Here is a 19,275-nt window from a genome sequence, read left to right as displayed (position 1 = left end):
AGAAGAAGAAGAGAAAAAGAAAGGGACTGAGAAAATATTTGAAGAGATTATAGTTGAAAACTTCCCTAATATGGGAAAGGAAATAGTTAATCAAGTCGAGGAAGCACAGAGACTCCCATACAGGATAAATCCAAGGAGAAATACACCAAGACACATATTAATCAAACTGTCAAAAATTAAATACAAAGAAAGCATATTAAAAACAGCAAGGGAAAAACAACAAATAACACATAAGGGAATCCCCATAAGGTTAACAGCTGATCTCTCAGCAGAAACCCTACAAGCCAGAAGGGAGTGGCAGGACATACTGAAAGTGATGAAGAAGAAAAACCTGCAACCAAGACTACTCTACTCAGCAAGGATCTCATTCAGAATTGATGGAGAAATTAAAACCTTTACAGACAAGCAAAAGCTGAGAGAGTTCAGCACCATCAAACCAGCTTTACAACAATTGTTAAAGGAACTTCTCTAGACAAGAAACACAAGAGAAGGAAAAGACCTACAATAACAAACCCAAAACAATTAAGAAAATGGGAATAGGAACATACATATCGATAATTACCTTAAATGTAAATGGACTAAATGCTCCCACCAAAAGACACAGATTGGCTGAATGTATACAAAAACAACACCCTTATATATGCTGTCTACAAGAGACCCACTTCAGACCTAGAGACACATACAGACTGAAAGCAAGGGGATGGAAAAAGATATTCCATGCAAATGGAAACCAAAAGAAAGCTGGAGTAGCAATTCTTATATCAGACAAAATAGACTTTAAAATAAAGACTATTAGAAGAGACAACGAAGGACACTACATAATGATCAAGGGATCGATCCAAGAAGAAGATATAACAATTGTAATTATTTATGCACCCAACATAGGAGCACCTCAATACATAAGGCAAATACTAACAGCCATAAAAGGTGAAATCGACAGTAACATTCATAGTAGGGGACTTTAACACCCCACTTCCAGCAATGGACAGATCATCCAAAATAAAAATAAATAAGGAAACACAAGCTTTAAATGATACATTAAACAAGATGGACTTAATTGATATTTATAGGACACTCCATCCAAAAGCAGCAGAATACACATTTTTCTCAAGTGCTCATGGAACCTTCTCCAGGATAGATCATATCTTGGGTCACAAATCAAGCTTTGGTCAATTTATGAAAATTGAAATTGTATCAAGTATGTTTTCTGACCACAACGCCATGAGACATGAGATATCAATTACAGGAAAAGATCTGTAAAAAATACAAACACATGGAGGCTAAACAATACACTACTTAATAATGAAGCGATCACTCAAGAAATCAAAGAGGAAATAAAAAAATACCTAGAAACAAATGACAATGGAGACACAACGACCCAAAACCTATGGGATGCAGCAAAAGCTCTTCTAAGGGGGAAGTTTATAGCAATACAAGCCCACCTTAAGAAGCAGTAAACATCTCGAATAAACAACTAACCTTGCACCTCAAGCAATTAGAGAAAGAAGAACAAAAAACCCCCAAAGTTAGCAGAAGGAAAGAAATCATAAAAATCAGATCAGAAATAAATGAAAAAGAAATGAAGGAAACAATAGCAAAGATCAATAAAACTAAAAGCTGGTTCTTTGAGAAGATAAACAAAATTGATAAACCATTAGCCAGACTCAACAAGAAAAAAAGGGAGAAGACTCAAATCAATAGAATTAGAAATGAAAAAGGAGAAGTAACAACTGACACTGCAGAAATACAAAGCATCATGAGAGATTACTACAAGCAACTCTATGCCAATAAAATGGACAACCTGGAAGAAATGGACAAATTCTTAGAAATGCACAACCTACCAAGACTGAATCAGGAAGAAATGGAAAATACGAACAGACCAATCACAAGCACTGAAATTGAAACTGTGATTAAAAATCTTTCAACAAACAAAAGCCCAGGACCAGAAGGCTTCACAGGTGAAATCTATCAAACATTTAGAGAAGAGCTAACACCTATCCTTCTCAAACTCTTCCAAAATATAGCAGAGGATGGAACACTGCCAAGTTCCTTCTACGAGGCCACCATCACCTTGATACCAAAACCAGACAAGGATGTCACAAAGAAAGAAAACTACAGACCAATATCACTGATGAACATAGATGCAAAAATCCTGAACAAAATACTAGCAAATAGAATCCAACAGCACATTAAAAGGATCATACACCATGATCAAGTGGGGTTTATTCCAGGAATGCAAGGATGCTTCAATATATGCAAATCTATCAATGTGATAAACCATATTAACAAATTGAAGGAAAAAAAAACATATGATCATCTCAATAGATGCAGAGAAAGCTTTTGACAAAATTCAACACCCATTTATGATAAAAACCCTGCAGAAAGTAGGCATAGAGCAAACTTTCCTCAACATAATAAAGACCGTATATGACAAGCTCACAGCCAACATCATCCTCAATGGTGTAAAACTGAAAGCATTTCTACTAAGATCAGGAACAAGACAAGGTTGCCCACTCTCACCACTCTTATTCAACATATTTTTGGAAGTTTTAGCCACAGTAATCAGAGAAGAAAAGGAAATAAAAGGAATCCAAATCAGAGAAGAAGAAGTAAAGCTGTCACTGTTTGCAGATGACATGATACTATACATAGAGAATCCTAACGATGCTACCAGAAAACTACTAGAGCTAATCAATGAATTTTTTAAAGTAGCAGGATACAAAATTAATGCACAGAAATCTCTGGCATTTCTATATACTAATGATGAAAAATCTGAAAGTGAAATCAAGAAAACACTCCCATTTACCATTGCAACAAAAAGAATAAAATATTTAGGAATAAACCTACCTAAGGAGGCAAAAGACCTGTATGCAGAAAATTATAAGACACTGATGAAAGAAATTAAAGATGATACAAATAGATGGAGAGATATACCGTGTTCTTGGATTGGAAGAATCAACATTGTGAAAATGACTCTACTACCCAAAGCAATCTATAGATTCAATGCAATCCCTATCAAACTACCACTGGCATTTTTTACAGAACTAGAACAAAAAAATTCGCAATTTGTATGGAAACACAAACGACCCCGAATAGCCAAAGCAATCTTGAGAACGAACAACGGAGCTGGAGGAATCAGGCTCCCTGACTTCAGACTATACTACAAAGCTACAGTAATCAAGACAGTATGGTACTGACACAAAAACATAAATATAGATCAATGGAAGAGGATAGAAAACCCAGAGATAAACCCACGCACATATGGACACCTTATCCTTGATAAAGGTGGCAGGAATGTAAAGTGGAGAAAGGACAGCCTCTTCAATAAGTGGTGCTGGGAAAACTGGACAGATACATGTAAAAGTATGAAATTAGATCACTCCCTAACATCATACACAAAAATAAGCTCAAAATGGATTAAAGACCTAAATGTAAGGCCAGAAACTCTCAAACTCTTAGAGGAAAACATAGGCAGAACACTCTATGACATAAATCACAGCAAGATCCTTTCTGACCCACCTCCTAGAGAAATGACAATAAAAACAAAAATAAAAAAATGAGACCTAATGAAACTTCAAAGCTTTTGCTCAACAAAGGAAACCATAAACAAGACCAAAAGACAACCCTCAGAATGGGAGAAAATATTTGCAAATGAAGCAACTGACAAAGGATTAATCTCCAAAATTTACAAGCAGCTCATGCAGCTCAATAACAAAAAAAACAAACAAACAACCCAATCCAAAAATGGGCAGAAGACCTAAATAGACATTTCTCCAAAGAAGATATACAGACTGCCAACAAACACATGAAAGAATGCTCAACATCATTAATCATTAGAGAAATACAAATCAAAACTAAAATGAGATATCATCTCACACCAGTCAGAATGGCCATCATCAAAAAATCTAGAAACAATAAATGCTGGAGAGGGTGTGGAGAAAAGGGAGCACTCTTGCACTGCTAGTGGGAATGTGAATTGGTTCAGCCACTATTGAGAACAGTATGGAGATTCCTTAAAAATCTACAAATAGAACTACCATATGACCCAGCAATCCCACTACTGGGTATATACCCTGAGAAAACCAAAATTCAAAAAGAATCATGTACCAAAATATTCATTGCAGCTCTATTTACAATAGCCCGGAGATGGAAACAACCTAAGTACCCATCATTGGATGAATGGATAAAGAAGATGTGGCACATATATACAATGGAATATTACTCAGCCATAAAGAGAAATGAAATGGAGCTATTTGTAATGAGGTGGATAGACCTAGAGTCTGTCATACAGAGAGAAGTAAGTCAGAAAGAGAAAGACAAATACCGTATGCTAACACATATATATGGAAGTTAAGAAAAGAAAAAAAAATGTCATGAAGAACCTAGGGGTAAGACAAGAATAAATATACAGATCTACTGGAGGACGAACTTGAGGATATGGGGAGGGGGAAGGGTGAGCTGTGACAGGGAGAGAGAGAGTCATGGACATATATACACTAAAAAACGTAAGGTAGATAGCTAGTAGGAAGGAGCCCCATGGCACAGGGATATCGGCTCGGTGCTTTGTGACCGCCTGGAGGGATGGGATAGGGAGGGTTGGAGGGAGAGAGACGCAAGAGGGAAGAGATATGGGAACATATGTATATGTATAACTGATTCACTTTGTTATAAAACAGAAACTAACACACCATTGTAAAGCAATTATACCCCAATAAAAATGTTTAAAATATATATATATATATATATATATATAATTGTAGTATGGAACATGTGGATAGTAAATGTTGTAAAATTTACCAATAATTTGACTAAAATAATCCAAACTCATGATTAATTTATAAGAAATAATTTGAATTTAATTTAATAGACCCACTAAGGACACGTATTGTGGCACTGATTTTGCATGGAATGACCCAAAACAATGCTGAAATGGCAAAAGCATTTTTTGAAGAAATAAGCGTATTCGTAAGATGAGCCACATCTGGACATTGCATTTCCAAGTTAAAATTTGTTTATTCCTTTTTTGACTGGACATCTGTACTTTGGTATTTGCAAATTTTAAATGAACGTGACACTATCTTTTCAGGAAATGGCTCTTCACCTTAATACCATTATTTTAATTAATTGATGTAAAGTGAAAACAATGTCTGGATATATCCCAAAGACATCGCGAATTCCAAGTAATTTTGTAAAGAAACAATGAATATATTACTCACCGATAGCCATTGTCAAGGTCAGTACAGGTGGAATTGTTCTTACAGGGATTCTTTTTGCAGTCATTGAATTCTTGTTCACAAAAATATCCTTCCCAACCAGAAAGGCACACGCATTGGTGGTTCTAAGGGAATATGAAAATTATACAACCTTTAGGTCATTTCTTATTACTCTTGGTTATTTTGATCTCTGTCAATTTATGATTTTTTTCAATTTTTATAGAATGTCAATACTTGTCAAAAATTACCGCAGTTTAAAAACTATGTGAATGGTATTCTTTAGTATCTAATTCAATAAAAGTTAATATTTATGTGTCAAGCTCACAATACAGAGCTATTGGTCTTGTTAAATGTTAATATAAAAGTAGTGTATTAGTAATATGAAGACTAGTGATTATGTAAAACTAAATAACTAAATGTGGTACTTGGCAACTAGCTCATGAGTTAAAAAAATAACTACAACAAAATAAACCTGACAGCTTTGTGATATTACTTACAAATAATTAACTTATGTAAGTGTAGTATTGTTCATTTATTGAAATTGTAAAACTTTGCATATTATTTTTCTGAAGAATCGAATTGGTCTATAACAATATTCAAAATACTGGAAGTAAAATTGCTTTTCCTGATTGGGCAAATAGAAAAACAACCCAAAAGACACCTCAAATTATGGTGGGACAGTAATTTATACATTAAAAATAATTTTGAAGACTAGAGCTCTTTTCAAAAAGTTAGAATTTGTGCTCTAAGGTTTAGCAATTCTAGATTTAGAAATACGAAAAATTGTAGCATCAATGTTAGGTGTTATCTTGATCTTCTCTGTTCAGTACCAGTAGCCACTGACCACCTGTGGTTATAGAACATTGAAATGTGCCTGGTCCCAAATGAGGCTGTAAGTATAAAATACACACTGGATTTGGAAAAGTTAATATTAAAAAAATATAAATTATCTCACTAATAATTTTATTACATGTTGTAATGGTAATAATTTGGATATATAGAGTTAAACACACGATTGTATTATTAAAATTAATTTCATCTGTTTCTTTGAACTTTTTTTTAATGTGGCTGCTAGAAAATTTACTGAACACACATAGATTTTGTTACATTTCTAATGGACAGAGCTGTGTCAGGTGATGCCAGCCCAACTTTTCACTTGTGTGTTGGAGTTGAGTCTACATAGTTCTGTGAACACACAAGAGCAGGAGTTCTCTGAGATGGGAAAACATGTTCTGGTGTAATACATTCCAGTACCTTGAGAAGGCCTGGCACCAGTGGACGCTTAATACCTGTTGATTGAACAATGGAAACAATGATAGGAAAAATAATGTAAAATATAAAGTTAGTACACAAAACAGACTTCACAAAGATTCTATACCTTTACTATAGGTAGACAGAAAGTTCGTAAAGTTCAAACATTCCAGTCAACTAAATTTTTTCACCAGAGAAACACATACATTCATGCTCAATGTAGATGAATTTAGGTTACAATAATCCAAATGTATGAGTAGCTCCACTGAGGTCCCAGCTTTAGTTTTCAGCTACTTGTGAAAAGCAAAGGGGTGAGAGTGGCCATACCAAGGCCAGATTTTACTCCTGAACATGTGTTCATTCTCCACTCAGAGTTCTCACTCTCAGTACTTATGGTCTGCTGGATTTCAGTAGCAATTTTTTCCTGTGTTCTGCCTGTATCATTGTGAATTTCCTCAGAGTTTGGCAGTATTCAGAAAGTTTTCATTGATTGCATTTAGCTTATTTCTTTGTCCTTCTCTTTTGTGTAAGCATTACAAAGAGGACTTACAAGAAAATTGAAGGTAACGATCATATTTTGTTTAATGCATATGCTATTTGAAATGGAAGCAATTCTATTACAGGCAAGACTAAGCATCTTCTGTAGTGAATGGGGGACCATGACCCAACCTAGTGATAGACAGAAGGGCAGATCAGGATGCAGGATGGATGTCCGTAACCCGTGGACCATGTGAGGTGCCCTTTAGTTATTTCTGGCAATTCACCTTCAAAGGGGTGTCAATTGTTTCTGTTAAGACAAATGCATGAGTATACTGCTCATTTTTATTTTGACGTATCAGTAGTAATTTGAAACAAATTCAGTGAGTGAGCAAAAAAGCCAAACAAATTTCTTTGCCATTAAAGCCATATATTTCTTATTGGTATTCTTGATGATTTAATAATGAGTAGAAAATTGCCATGCATTTAATGATCTAATTATCATTAAAGTGTCAGGTACCAAAGCAGTGATCTCCAGATATGATGGAGTCTGTATGAAACAGAAACAAAGTGATCAAGGAAATAGACATTTTTCTAATATTGAACATGAAAAAAATATAAATGTTGCATAGAGCAGAATATTAAGTAGAATTAACCCATAGTTCAACTATTTCTATTCATTTGTTTCTTACTTGATTCAGAAGCATTATTCTGAACTTAGATATTCTTAGTGCAAAGCACTTTCCCAATCATCACTATAAAGTTAATTAATTCCAGTAACTTAAAATAATAAAGCTGACACACTACTTTTAAGCCATATTACCTTGGCATTCCATAATCATATAATAATATTTTGAGTTACTTTTCCTGAGGAGGAAAATGTATTTAAATGTGTTTACTAAAACGAGTAAAAATTTGTATAATTTGTGAGGTTGGTGTCACATTGTTTTTACCTCTTAATGCAAAGTAGACATTTGTCTTCCTGCCAAATTCAGATAAAAAGTTTTCATAGTTTGAAAATACATAGTGAGTAGGAGACAGAGAAGACAGAAGATGATAAAAGATGACACAGATCCAACTCAGTGAACTACACAGCCAGTGAGACAGAAGACAAAGTGGTCAAGTTTGGTAGGTATAATAACTACATATATAACACACTCTATATAATATTCTGCATGTAACTATGTAGTAGCAGTTTAGTTTTTCAGGCCATGAGCTAGATATTTTAAATCCTTGTGATCAGTGACAAATATACAAGTGTAAGAAGGTTAGCATAATTCTGAATATAAATTTTGAAGTCTGAGAGATGACATTTGAACACCAGCTTTGTGGCTTATTAAATATCCATACATGGATGGGGTATAGAATTTCTATTGCTGTGTAGAAAATTACCACAAATTTAGCAGCTTTAAACATAAATTTGCTGTCTCACATTTTCTGTGGTTCATATGTCCAGACACAGGTGAGTCAAGTCCTTTGCTTAAAGTCTCACCGGGCTAAAACAAGGTATTGACTGGGGTTATGATCTCATCTGAGGCTTGGGGTCCTTTTCCAAACAGTGGCTGTCAGTAAAATTTATTGCATTGTGGCCCTAGGACTTGGGTCTAGTCACTTGCTAGTTGCCAGGCATGGATGGCTCTCAGATTCAGATGGTGTCACATCCTTGGCACATGGCCTTGTCTTCTCAAAGCACAGTGGGGTGGCTTGTTCCTTCAAGGCCAACAGGGGAGCACCTGCTCCTGTGTCTTGTCTCCTTTAAGGACCCATCTAATTAGGTCAGGCACACCCGAGATAATCTTACATTTGATAAATCAAAGTCAGCTGATTAGGGACCTTAGTTACACCTGTAAAATCTCTTTTTCCATATAAAGTAACATAAATGGTAGTACTATCTCACTATTTTCACAGGTCTTACTTATGCTCAAGGAGAGTAGGTTTTATAGGACATGTGCACTAGGAGGTGGAGATCTTGGGGCCATTTTATAATTCTGCCTAACACATCTGCTAACCTACTTAATTTATCTAAGTAAATTATATAAGTTATCTAAGCCTCAGGTGCATTTATACATAAAGTACCAATAATGTCTACTTCATATGCTTATTTTGAGCATTGCATGCAGTAATGATTTGGCTTGGCCTAGTAATGACATGCTTGGCCTAGTGACCAATAATCACCACTAATCAATAGCAACCATTCCTTCCAGGCTTGCCAGACTAGATCTGACAAGGTCAAAGTACAACACACAACAAGTACTGCACTTGAACATAATTATCCATATCGACATTATTTCTTTGTATAGTAAGACCCCTACATACGAATGAGTTCTGTTCTGAGAGTGTGTTCGTTAAGTCCAACAAAGTTAGCCTAGGTACCCAACTAACACAGTCGGCTATATAGTACTGTACTGTAATAAGTTTATAATACCTTTTACACAAATAATACATAAAAAACAAACACAAAAATAAAGAAAACATTTTTAGTCTTGCAGTATGGTACCTTGAAAAGTACACTAGTACATCACAACAGCTGGCACTTCTTAGCAGTACCAGCTACATCACTGCTGCTTTTACACTTGCTTCTGTACATCCTGGGCTTGAAATAAAGATAGTGTACTACTGTACCCTACACAGTAAAGTATACAGTAAAGTACACAAAAGCACAGCCGATTGTAGAGGATCCACGCACGTGACAAAGTACGCCAGACACGTGAACTAACTTACGCAACTGGACATGCAAAGGCACGTCCACATCTTTGAAAGTTTGAAACTTGAAGGTTCATATGTAAGGAAATTACTGTATGAACAATTTTCATTATTTTGTTATTTTTATTTTATTATTTAAAATATTTACTTTTCATTATTTCTTTTATGAACAATTTTTCATTACTATTATTTATTATTATTATTTTACATTACTTCTTTGTATGAACGTACTGAAGGATAAAGATTATCAGACTAGGAAAACAAAGATGAAAGAGGAAGAGAGAGAGAATTCAGCAATGTATCGATTACAAACACAAACTTAAACAATATGGACAAATTTCAGATAATAAATTAGGAAAATTGATCAAGAAATAGTGGAAAATCTTACTAAATAAGTAAACATTTTTAAATGCACCAAAAAGGGAGATTGACAGTATGCTTACAAAGACAAATAAAATTGCTTCCAAATCTTTAATTCTTCTCTTATTTCATATAGATGCAGAAAACAGAAAAGCAGGGGAACTACCCAACTTAAATTTTGAGACTAATAAAGTCTAGATACCAAAATCTGGCAAGCATATAACAAGAAATGCAAACTCAGTCAATCTTATGTGATCAAAAAAAGTAAAATTGAAAAAAATAATTTTAAGTAATTGAATCTAAGAGTGTCTTCAAGATTTGTTCTATTATGAGCAGGTAATTTGTTTTTGTCTTACAGAAATAAAAGTATGCTTCAATAGAAGAAACTCTATTACAGAAGGAAAAAATGGTTTGACCATCTCAGATTCAGAAAAAAACATTATATAATTCAACACACATTCATAAAAATTCTCTTATCAAATGAGAACTTTTCAAGAATGTCCTTATATTAATAAAAGCTATTTACCAAACAAACAAGCAAACAACAACAAAAAATCCTGCCAAACCTCATTTTGCCAAAAACAACTAGAGAAACTGAGTAAAATACATAGAACAATGATTGAATTCTGAAAAGGACAACCAAAACAGATTGCATCTCATAAATTCTGGAGAGAAGGGAAGCAAACTAAAGTAAGATCACTCTTGCCCTTGATTTTAATGCCAGGACATTTGCTTTCTTAAATTCAGGTAAATAGAAGCAGCTGGAGCTTGCAACAATTTTCCTGGAATGAATATATATATATATATATATATATATATATATATATATATATATATATATATATATATATATGTATTCAACTCTGTTGAGGAGAGAGGTCTATGAAGAGAAGAACAAACAAATGATCCCAAATGTTGAGGAGCAATCATTTGGAGACATTTGTTGCCTAGCGTGAAACTACCCAATGTAAGCAGAAAGCAGCTAAAGTGAATAGCAAAGATTCAGTAATCTTGTGTTCCAGGAAAGGTCGAAGTTGGAGTTTAGGGCCTGTAAGATGCAATGGTCCTGCAAAACACTTTTTGCTTTCATGGAAACCCCAAGGTCTAGAAGTAAAACAAACCAGCCAAACTCCCAGCCCAGATCATGCTAAAACCCCACTCTACATTTTAGTTGAGGTCATCGATCTGTGTTCTGTTGTCCTGCCAGAGAAATGAAGTGCTCTTTGGAGGAAGTTAACATTAGAGGAAATTTTTCAATATTTGATAACAAAATGTCTGGTATTCAATAAAAAATTAAAGAATGTTGATGACCAAAATTCAAGAGAAAATCAGACAGTAGGAACAGATTATTCAGAGTAAATGACTATGATTAATATATGTGAGAATATAGAAGACAAAATAGATAATTTCACTAGAAACCTGCTATAAAAAAGTCAAAAAAAATACTGTGATTTGGAAATAATAATAATTGAAATTTAATCATTTATTCCATTATTTTAATAAAATCTTAGCAGAGGATTAGTAGTAAGTATCCAGACTGAAGTACATAAAGACAAAAGAATAAAGAAGTCAGAAAAAAAACTGTCAAATATGGGAAATAATAAAAAGAATTGAAATATTAAAGAGGGAGAAGAGAAACTGGATAAGAGCAATATTTGAAAAAAATACTGCCTGAGAATTGTCTAAAGATAACAGAAGACAGTAACCACAGATTTAGAAAGATCTCCAGACCTATGCTGGATTAAGCACAAAGAAAACACTATCTAGGGTAAAACTGCTGATAATGAAAGAAAGAGTAAATCTTAAAAGCAGCCAAAGAACAAAGACACTTACTTTCAAAGGGACATCAGGTCTGACAATTTACTTCCCAACAGTGGAAGCAAGAACCCAGTAGAACAATATGATAATGGACTGAGAGAAATTAAGTGCCAACCTAAAAGTCCACCCCTATGAAACATATCCTTCAACTGGGGAAGAAGAAAAACTCCTTTTAAGAAAAAACAAAGCTTGAGGATTTACTGCAGTATGTAAGATTGCAGGGATTTGATGAGAGACAGCCAGGATTTAAAATCAAGCTCCATGAATTATTAGCTAAATAATAATAAGCCTGCTACTTAATCTCAAGGAACATCAGAAATAATGGTACCTGACTGATGAGGGTGGAGGATTAAATGAGTCCTTAGGATAGGACTTCATATGATATCTGACTCACAGTCAGACACCAGTAACTTAACTAAAATGTTCTCTTACCCGTGACCTTTCCAGGTAATCTAAACTACTCTTGTGCATTGGATTCCTGCTTCTCTGGCATTCTTCCATCTGGAATATCTTCACTTACTTCCCGTGACCTCTGCCCCAACTTTTGAAATTTGGTTCCTCCCTCCAGGTCAAAATAAATGCCACATTCTACCTGAAGCTTTGATCATTTCCTCCAGTATACTTCCCTTTCTCACAATTACTGTTTTATTGTTCATGACACTTTTTATGTATACTAGTTACATACGTGTTCCACCTTATGCTTGGTACTTACCATATTTTAAAATAACTTACTTATTTTATTGTGTATTTTTCTAACTTGTAAAATATAAAGTCAAATCTGTTTTGTCCACCAATTATCACTATCTTGAATACTATCTTATATTTGACTGAAAGAATGGGTGTTAAATCATGGAATATATATGATATTAATTGTTAATATGTAGTCCAGAAAATATTTTATTTATAATTTCTAGATATTCAGTCATCTCATTTTCCTAACAAGAAAAATTATATTTTAGAATTCCTTTAAATAGCCCTTCCTTACAATCAACTAAAACTAGTTCTATAAATGAGGATTGAAAATCCCAATGAAAGAAGAATTAGACTGACTCCATTATGAAGTGTTTACATATTGAGGTAATTATATTTGATTGTCTTAGCCACAAAATTCATCTTACTTTATGAAACTTACTTTTCGATTCCTGAAAATTTAGATACACACTAAAAGAATAAAAATTTAAAAAACACTTATATTGTTGTCTTTTTCTTTCATTACTCATATGATCCTAGGAAGAAGGACAAAGATTTAGTTTTTCACTAATAAAATGAAAAAAATTGAAAATCCATAATGAGTTCAGTTCTTGTAAGAATAAAGGGCTCTGCCTGTTGACTTATTGTCCGTTTCCTTTTAATATTATTTTAAGTACTTAGTCTAATCTTTAAAGACTTATAGAATTAACCATAGACATGAAGACTTCCAAATACTGGATAAAGTGATACTCAGGGTTAGACATGAATATGGTCATCTTTATTCTTAAAAACAAACAAGCAAAACTATGTTAACATTATTTCTTTCAGCTGGAGAAAATGATTTATCTTGGTTCTTTAAATCTAAAATGAAATAATATGTATTATTCTGACAGAAAGTTAATGTAATATTTAAAAACAATTTCTATAAAAAGTTATAAATGTTGAATCTGATTGAACATATTCTGAAATAAAGCAATGGAAATATATGTTAAATTGAGTGATAGTTTCAAGGCAGAACTGTTTTAGAAAAACACAATTTCTTTAACTTGGGAAAATCTGATATAAATATGTGAAGAATATGAAAAGCCACACATTAGATGTGGATATTAATAGAGCATAAATGAAACTATGCTGACCTTTTAAAACACTTTCTAAAGGAAATATAAGCCGCTAAGAAATTTAGTCACTGTTTTCATGTAAAGATACTTTTTGCTAGTGATAAAAGAGCAAATTAGCATTTTAGTGCCTATTCTAAATGAGAAAATGACATTAAGCGCAAATTTCCACTTTTATTTGCTATATTCTAGTGAATCTACTCATAAAATTCATATTATATTCTTCAAAATAATCTCAGCTCTTTGTCTACTCTGCTATTTTGGATCTGTAGTCTCTATTAGCAATCCATTTGTGATAATGTAGCTCTCTTATTGCATGTCCTACCTTCAGAAACTATTTGTGATCCTTTCCAAAGGGTTCCCCTACCTTTAACAATGCTTTTTGTTTGTTTGTTTTTAAAGAAAGAGTTTAAAACTAGAATAAAAGAGCTTAGGCTACCAGCACCAGAATTTTATTCCTCACTGATAACATAGCTATGATGGGAAAAGAGTTTACCTGCCATTGAGGTGTACTGTTCCAGCACATCCTTATATCTTCAATACTGCTTTCCATACTGACTCAATTTGACAACTGGAGATATAATCTATTACATAAAACTTTATCCCCAGGGCATAGATAGTACTTAAAAATACAAAAAACATAAACTTCTGAGGAACTGTCACCAACATAAAGGTGTCAGAATATGAATGCAATTCTGCTACAGATAGTTTAGATGTTTGGGACAATTACTTTTTGGTCTGAAAGCCAAATGACAATAATACAAGCACACCATGAACTAAAAATCATTTTGCCCCATCAGGCTTTTTCTAAGATACATTGCAGAAGGATGATACGTAATTCCTTTTCTCACGCTCAGTTTTCTAGCACATTAGAAAGCCCATAGCACTTTACATCTTTTATTGCTCCAAACTGTCTAAACATTAGATTATTTGGCTCAGTTATTTTAAAGATTTTTGTTTGTTAATTGTAAATAAGAAACTCTCATACAATCACATTTCCCTAGGGTGTGTAAATAAATAAAGCAGTGAAAACCAGTTGTGCTCTTACTGAGCAGGGCGGGGAGCCCAGAGCCCTGCTGGTTTAGCTGTCCTAGCCTCTCTCTCCACACCAGCCCCTAAGGACAGCATTCACCCACATCAGAGTCTCAAAACGCAGATTGAAAACCACTGATCCATTCAACTTATTCCATTTTATAATGAGAAAGCTGAACCCGTAGAGGCTAATTGCTCAAACTGCTGTAACTAGTTGACGGCAAAACAGAATTAGAGGGCTTCCCTGGTGGCACAGTGGTTGAGAGTCCACCTGCCGATACAGGAGTCACGGGTTCTTTACCCCGGTCCAGGAAGATCCCACATGCTGCGGAGCGGCTGGGCCCCTGAGCCATGGCCGCTGAGCCTGCGTGTCCGGAGCCTGTGCTCCGCAACGGGAGAGGCCACAGCAGTGAGAGGCCCGCGTACCGCAAAAAAAACACAAAAAAATACACAGAATTAGAACTCATGTCTCCTGACTCTTTGTCTAGTATTCACAAATGTAGCAAAAAAATCAGTTAAAAACGTCTGGTAAATTAATACATTCAGAAATATATTTTCTGAAATATACCATGAAAACAATCTGAGAATTTTGTTAAGGTAACTTTCAAATCAGGTATGTTGAATATTCCCTTTTAATATATGAATTCATTTATTTATATATATATATATATTATATATATATATTCTCTTTTCTCTGTATATTATTAAGTAGCTAGATAGTCTAGTTGACACCAAAATGATGCTGTACAAATAGCAGTGACCAATAGTCATTAACTTTACCCTCATAATAGAGATGCTAAAGGAGAAAGCCCGGAGGTTAACAGTATAACCAATGTTAGTCGCTTATAACTGACGTTCTAACACGTAGTTTGAGTTGTACATGCATGGAATAAGGAGATCTACCCTGGCTCTACAGGTGATTTTCAGGTTGGATATGGACAGCTTTCATGCTCACTGAGCTTGATGGTGCCAGGCCGTAGCGACAGTAAATATCATCACTTTGACTGAAGAATGCAGCCAACAGTCACGAGGTGTTTGCAGCCTCAGGATATATGAAAATCAGTGTGGCTGAAAGTTTTCAGACCATGAATAGGAACTCATTTACAGCATAGTGACCCCAAGGGAAATAAGCATCTCTAACCATAGAAAAGTAAGCCAGGCTTTTACACAGCAGAAGTAGAAGCAAGTACCAAGCAAACAATGTAATATTTGCCTATTGTTTTAGATACTTTCAATAACTCCTTGCAATAGATCATTTTATCACTTGGTAAAGTAAAATAAACTAATGAATATGAAAAATTGTTAAGATATTTCAAATATGGTTTTACAGTTATTTTGACTATTTTATATTATGTAAAACTTTTTGTTCTTGATATTTTAAATTTATTAGGATTTTTAACTTAATTCTGTAAAATTAGGTGGAGGTTTTCTTTAGTTTTTAAACAGAAAGTATTTATGTGTAACACTAGGTAGATAGATGATAGATGGATAGGTAGATAGATACAATATATTGCATATAATTATAGATATATCTAGCATATATAACAATAAATGCATATAGTATATTTCAAATACATTTTACATTATATATATAATCTGAATCTAAAGCTTATTTTCAGAGTTATTTAGCAAATACCACATATTATAGTGTTTCTGCCTCTTTTTTCCCCCTTTTTTAAACATAATTATTTCCTAACAATTTCCAAGAGGAATTCTAGCACATCACAGTTAGAAGAGCACTGGATAGAGTCATAATGTAAGACCTAATGCAAGTCATAACTGCCATGACCTTAATGATTATTGAATACTTTGTTTATCTGTAGGTTGCAGTTCTTTGATAGGAGAGCTGTTTCGTCTTATGGTTAACCATAATGATTTTATCGCAGGTTAATAAGCTACCTTTGCAACAGAATTAGTAGCAAGAAGGGTGAAATAAGAACTCAGCCACAAGTGTTGTAACCAAGAAAGCAGCGGGCAGGAAGGGCTAAGACGGTGTAACAATGCTCAGAAAAGTGTGAACTCCAGTTTCAGATAGCCTCTTATCATCAGCCTGTTGGGATCCATGAATCCAATAATAATTTCAAGAAACAAATGTGGTATTCTCAAATGTCATTAACTATGAAAGCAAGCCCTCTGAGATGTGTTTGGCATTTTAGAATTTAATATTATTGATTTGATCACTACTCCCCTTCCTCCTCAGGTAATCAGATGGGTCTTTCTTCTTTTGTTTCTTCTTTTTCTACTTATTCGTTTATTCATTTTGCGTGTGTGTGTGTGTGGAATCAGGGAATAAAGGCGGTGTTTTCATTCTATTGATAAGTAAATATTTTCTACATAAATTAAACCACTTATGGGTTCTTATATATCTTCCACATATATTAAACCATTGTCATAATGTGAATGGAGACAGGAATGAATCCCCTGGAAGGGTCAGAGTGTTTGGCCTGGTCTAGGAGGCTGCTGCATGTAGGCCACTGAGAAACTCATCTAACTGCTCCTAACTGGTCATAATATTTATATAAATAAACGTGGACTAGGTCACTAACTCTTTCAATCTTAAAATGATCATGTTTTTTATTGCTCTATTTAAATTTCCCAGAAGATCCAGGTGTTAACAAGGACAGTGGCTCTACTGCGCCTAGTGTTCTACCAGCTCTCTAGAGCATTCCTCGTGATTCCTTAATTCCCGTTTAACAAAATTATGTTCTGAAATGACAGCTGGGAACACAGTAAGTTTTTCTTGGAAGAGCCACTGTTAAAGTATACCTTTGTTTCTAATCTCTTAGACCAGTTCATGAGGCAAGATGTGTTTTTAAAAACACACAGAGAGAAATATCTTATCATGTCATAATAATCAATATTTATTCACTAAGAACATCAGATAAATTAATCTTAATGTGTTTTAGTTAAACAAAGTCAATAGCCATTGTCATATACAGAAAGGAAGCAGAGTCTCCAATGACCTTGGATTTGAAGTTTACAAGTACTTTTTCAGGTAGTTTCTTTTTATTCTGTTAACATAAATATTTATAATAAGAGGAAATTTGTAAGTATGAAACATAAAAGTAATTTGTTAATATGTGATAATATTAAATCACTAATAACTTTATAATCATATATCATATAATCATTTTCTTTCCAAATCATGTAACATTTTAAGCAATCATCTTAAAATTTTAAGACAAAAATAATTTTGGAAGAACATGTTTTTTCTTTGTCAGAAGTTCTTTCTCTAGGTGTGGTAAGCTACTATCCTGACTAAAAGCCTACCTTCCAAAGATGGTTACTATAAGTATTTCAGCTGATAGTGTTGTGGAGATTCCCTTGTATGTTATTTGTTGCTTTTTTTCCCCTTACTGCTTTTAATATTTTTTCTTCTTTCTTTCTTTCTTTCTTTCTTTCTTTCTTTCTTTCTTTCTTTCTTTCTTTCTTTCTTTCTTTCTTTCTTTCTTTCTTTCTTTCTCTCTCTCTCTCTCTCTCTCTCTCTCTCTCTCTCTCTCTCTCTCTCTCTCTCTCTTTCTTTCTTTCTTTCTTTCTTTCTTTATGGCTGTGTTGGATCTTTGTTGCTGCACGTGGGCTTTCACTAGTTGTGGTGAGCGGGGGCTACTCTTCATTGCGGTGCATGGGTTTCCCATTGCAGTTGCTTCTCTTGTTGCAGAACATGGGCTCTAGGCGCACGGGCTTCAGTAGTTGTGGCATATGGGTTCAGTAGTTGTGGCTCACAGGCTCTAGAGCACAGGCTCAGTAGCTGTGGCACATGGGCTCAGTTGTTACGCGGCACGTGGGATCTTCCCGGACCAGGGCTCGAACCCATGTCCCATGCATTGGCAGGCGGATTCTTAACCACTGTGCCATGAGAGAAGTCCCTAATATTTTTTCTTTGTATTTAATTTTTGTTAGTTTGATTAGTATTTGGTTTGGCATGTTCCTCTTTGGATTTATCTTGTTTGGGACTCTCTGTGCTTCCTGGACTTGGGTGACTATTTCCTTTCCCATGTTATGGAAGTTTTTAGCTTTAATTTTTTAAACTATTTTCTCAGGCCCTTTCTCCTTCTCTTTTTCTTCTGGGACCCCATAATTCAAATGTTGGTGTGTTTAATGTTGTCCCAGAGGTATCTGAGGCTATCTTAATTTCTTTTCATTCTTTTTTCTTTATTCTGTTCCACAGCAGCGATTTCCACCATTCTGTCTTCCAGCTCACTTATCCGTTCTTTGGTCTCGGTTATTATTCTGTTATTAATTAATTCTAGTGTATTTTTCATTTCAGTTATTTTATTGTTTATCTATGTTTGTTTGTCCTTTAGTTCCTCTAGGTCTTTGTTAACTATTTCTTGTATCTTCTCAATCCATGCCTCCATTCCTTTTTTGAGGTCTTGGATCATCTTTACTATCATTACTCTGAATTATTTTTCAGGTAGGGTGCCTATCTCCTCTTCATTTAGTTGTTCTTATAGGGTTTTATCTTGCTCTTTCATCTGCAACATTTCTTTGTCATCTCATTTTGTGAAACTTACTGTGTGGTCTCCCTTGCCCAGGCTACAGGACTGTAAATCCTCTTGCTTTTGGCGTCTGCCCCCTGATGGGTCAGGTTGGTCCAGAGGCTTGTGCTGTTACCC

The 19,275-nt window shown here is 34.4% G+C and overlaps 1 protein-coding gene across 1 annotated transcript in view; it reads right to left on the bottom strand.

Moving 5' to 3' along the window:
• EYS (eyes shut homolog) overlaps positions 1–19,275 on the bottom strand; it is a 1,671,360-nt gene that overhangs the window by 1,201,268 nt on the left and 450,817 nt on the right. The window contains exon 13 of the mRNA XM_060167756.1: positions 5,217–5,338. Coding sequence (XP_060023739.1) covers positions 5,217–5,338 — 122 coding nt within the window. The remainder of the gene's footprint in view (positions 1–5,216; positions 5,339–19,275) is intronic.

Source organism: Lagenorhynchus albirostris, chromosome 12 (assembly GCF_949774975.1).
Source record: "Lagenorhynchus albirostris chromosome 12, mLagAlb1.1, whole genome shotgun sequence".
NCBI lineage: Eukaryota > Metazoa > Chordata > Mammalia > Artiodactyla > Delphinidae > Lagenorhynchus > Lagenorhynchus albirostris.
The sequence above is the reverse complement of the archived record's forward strand: the minus strand, read 5'-3'. Positions and strand labels throughout refer to the sequence as shown.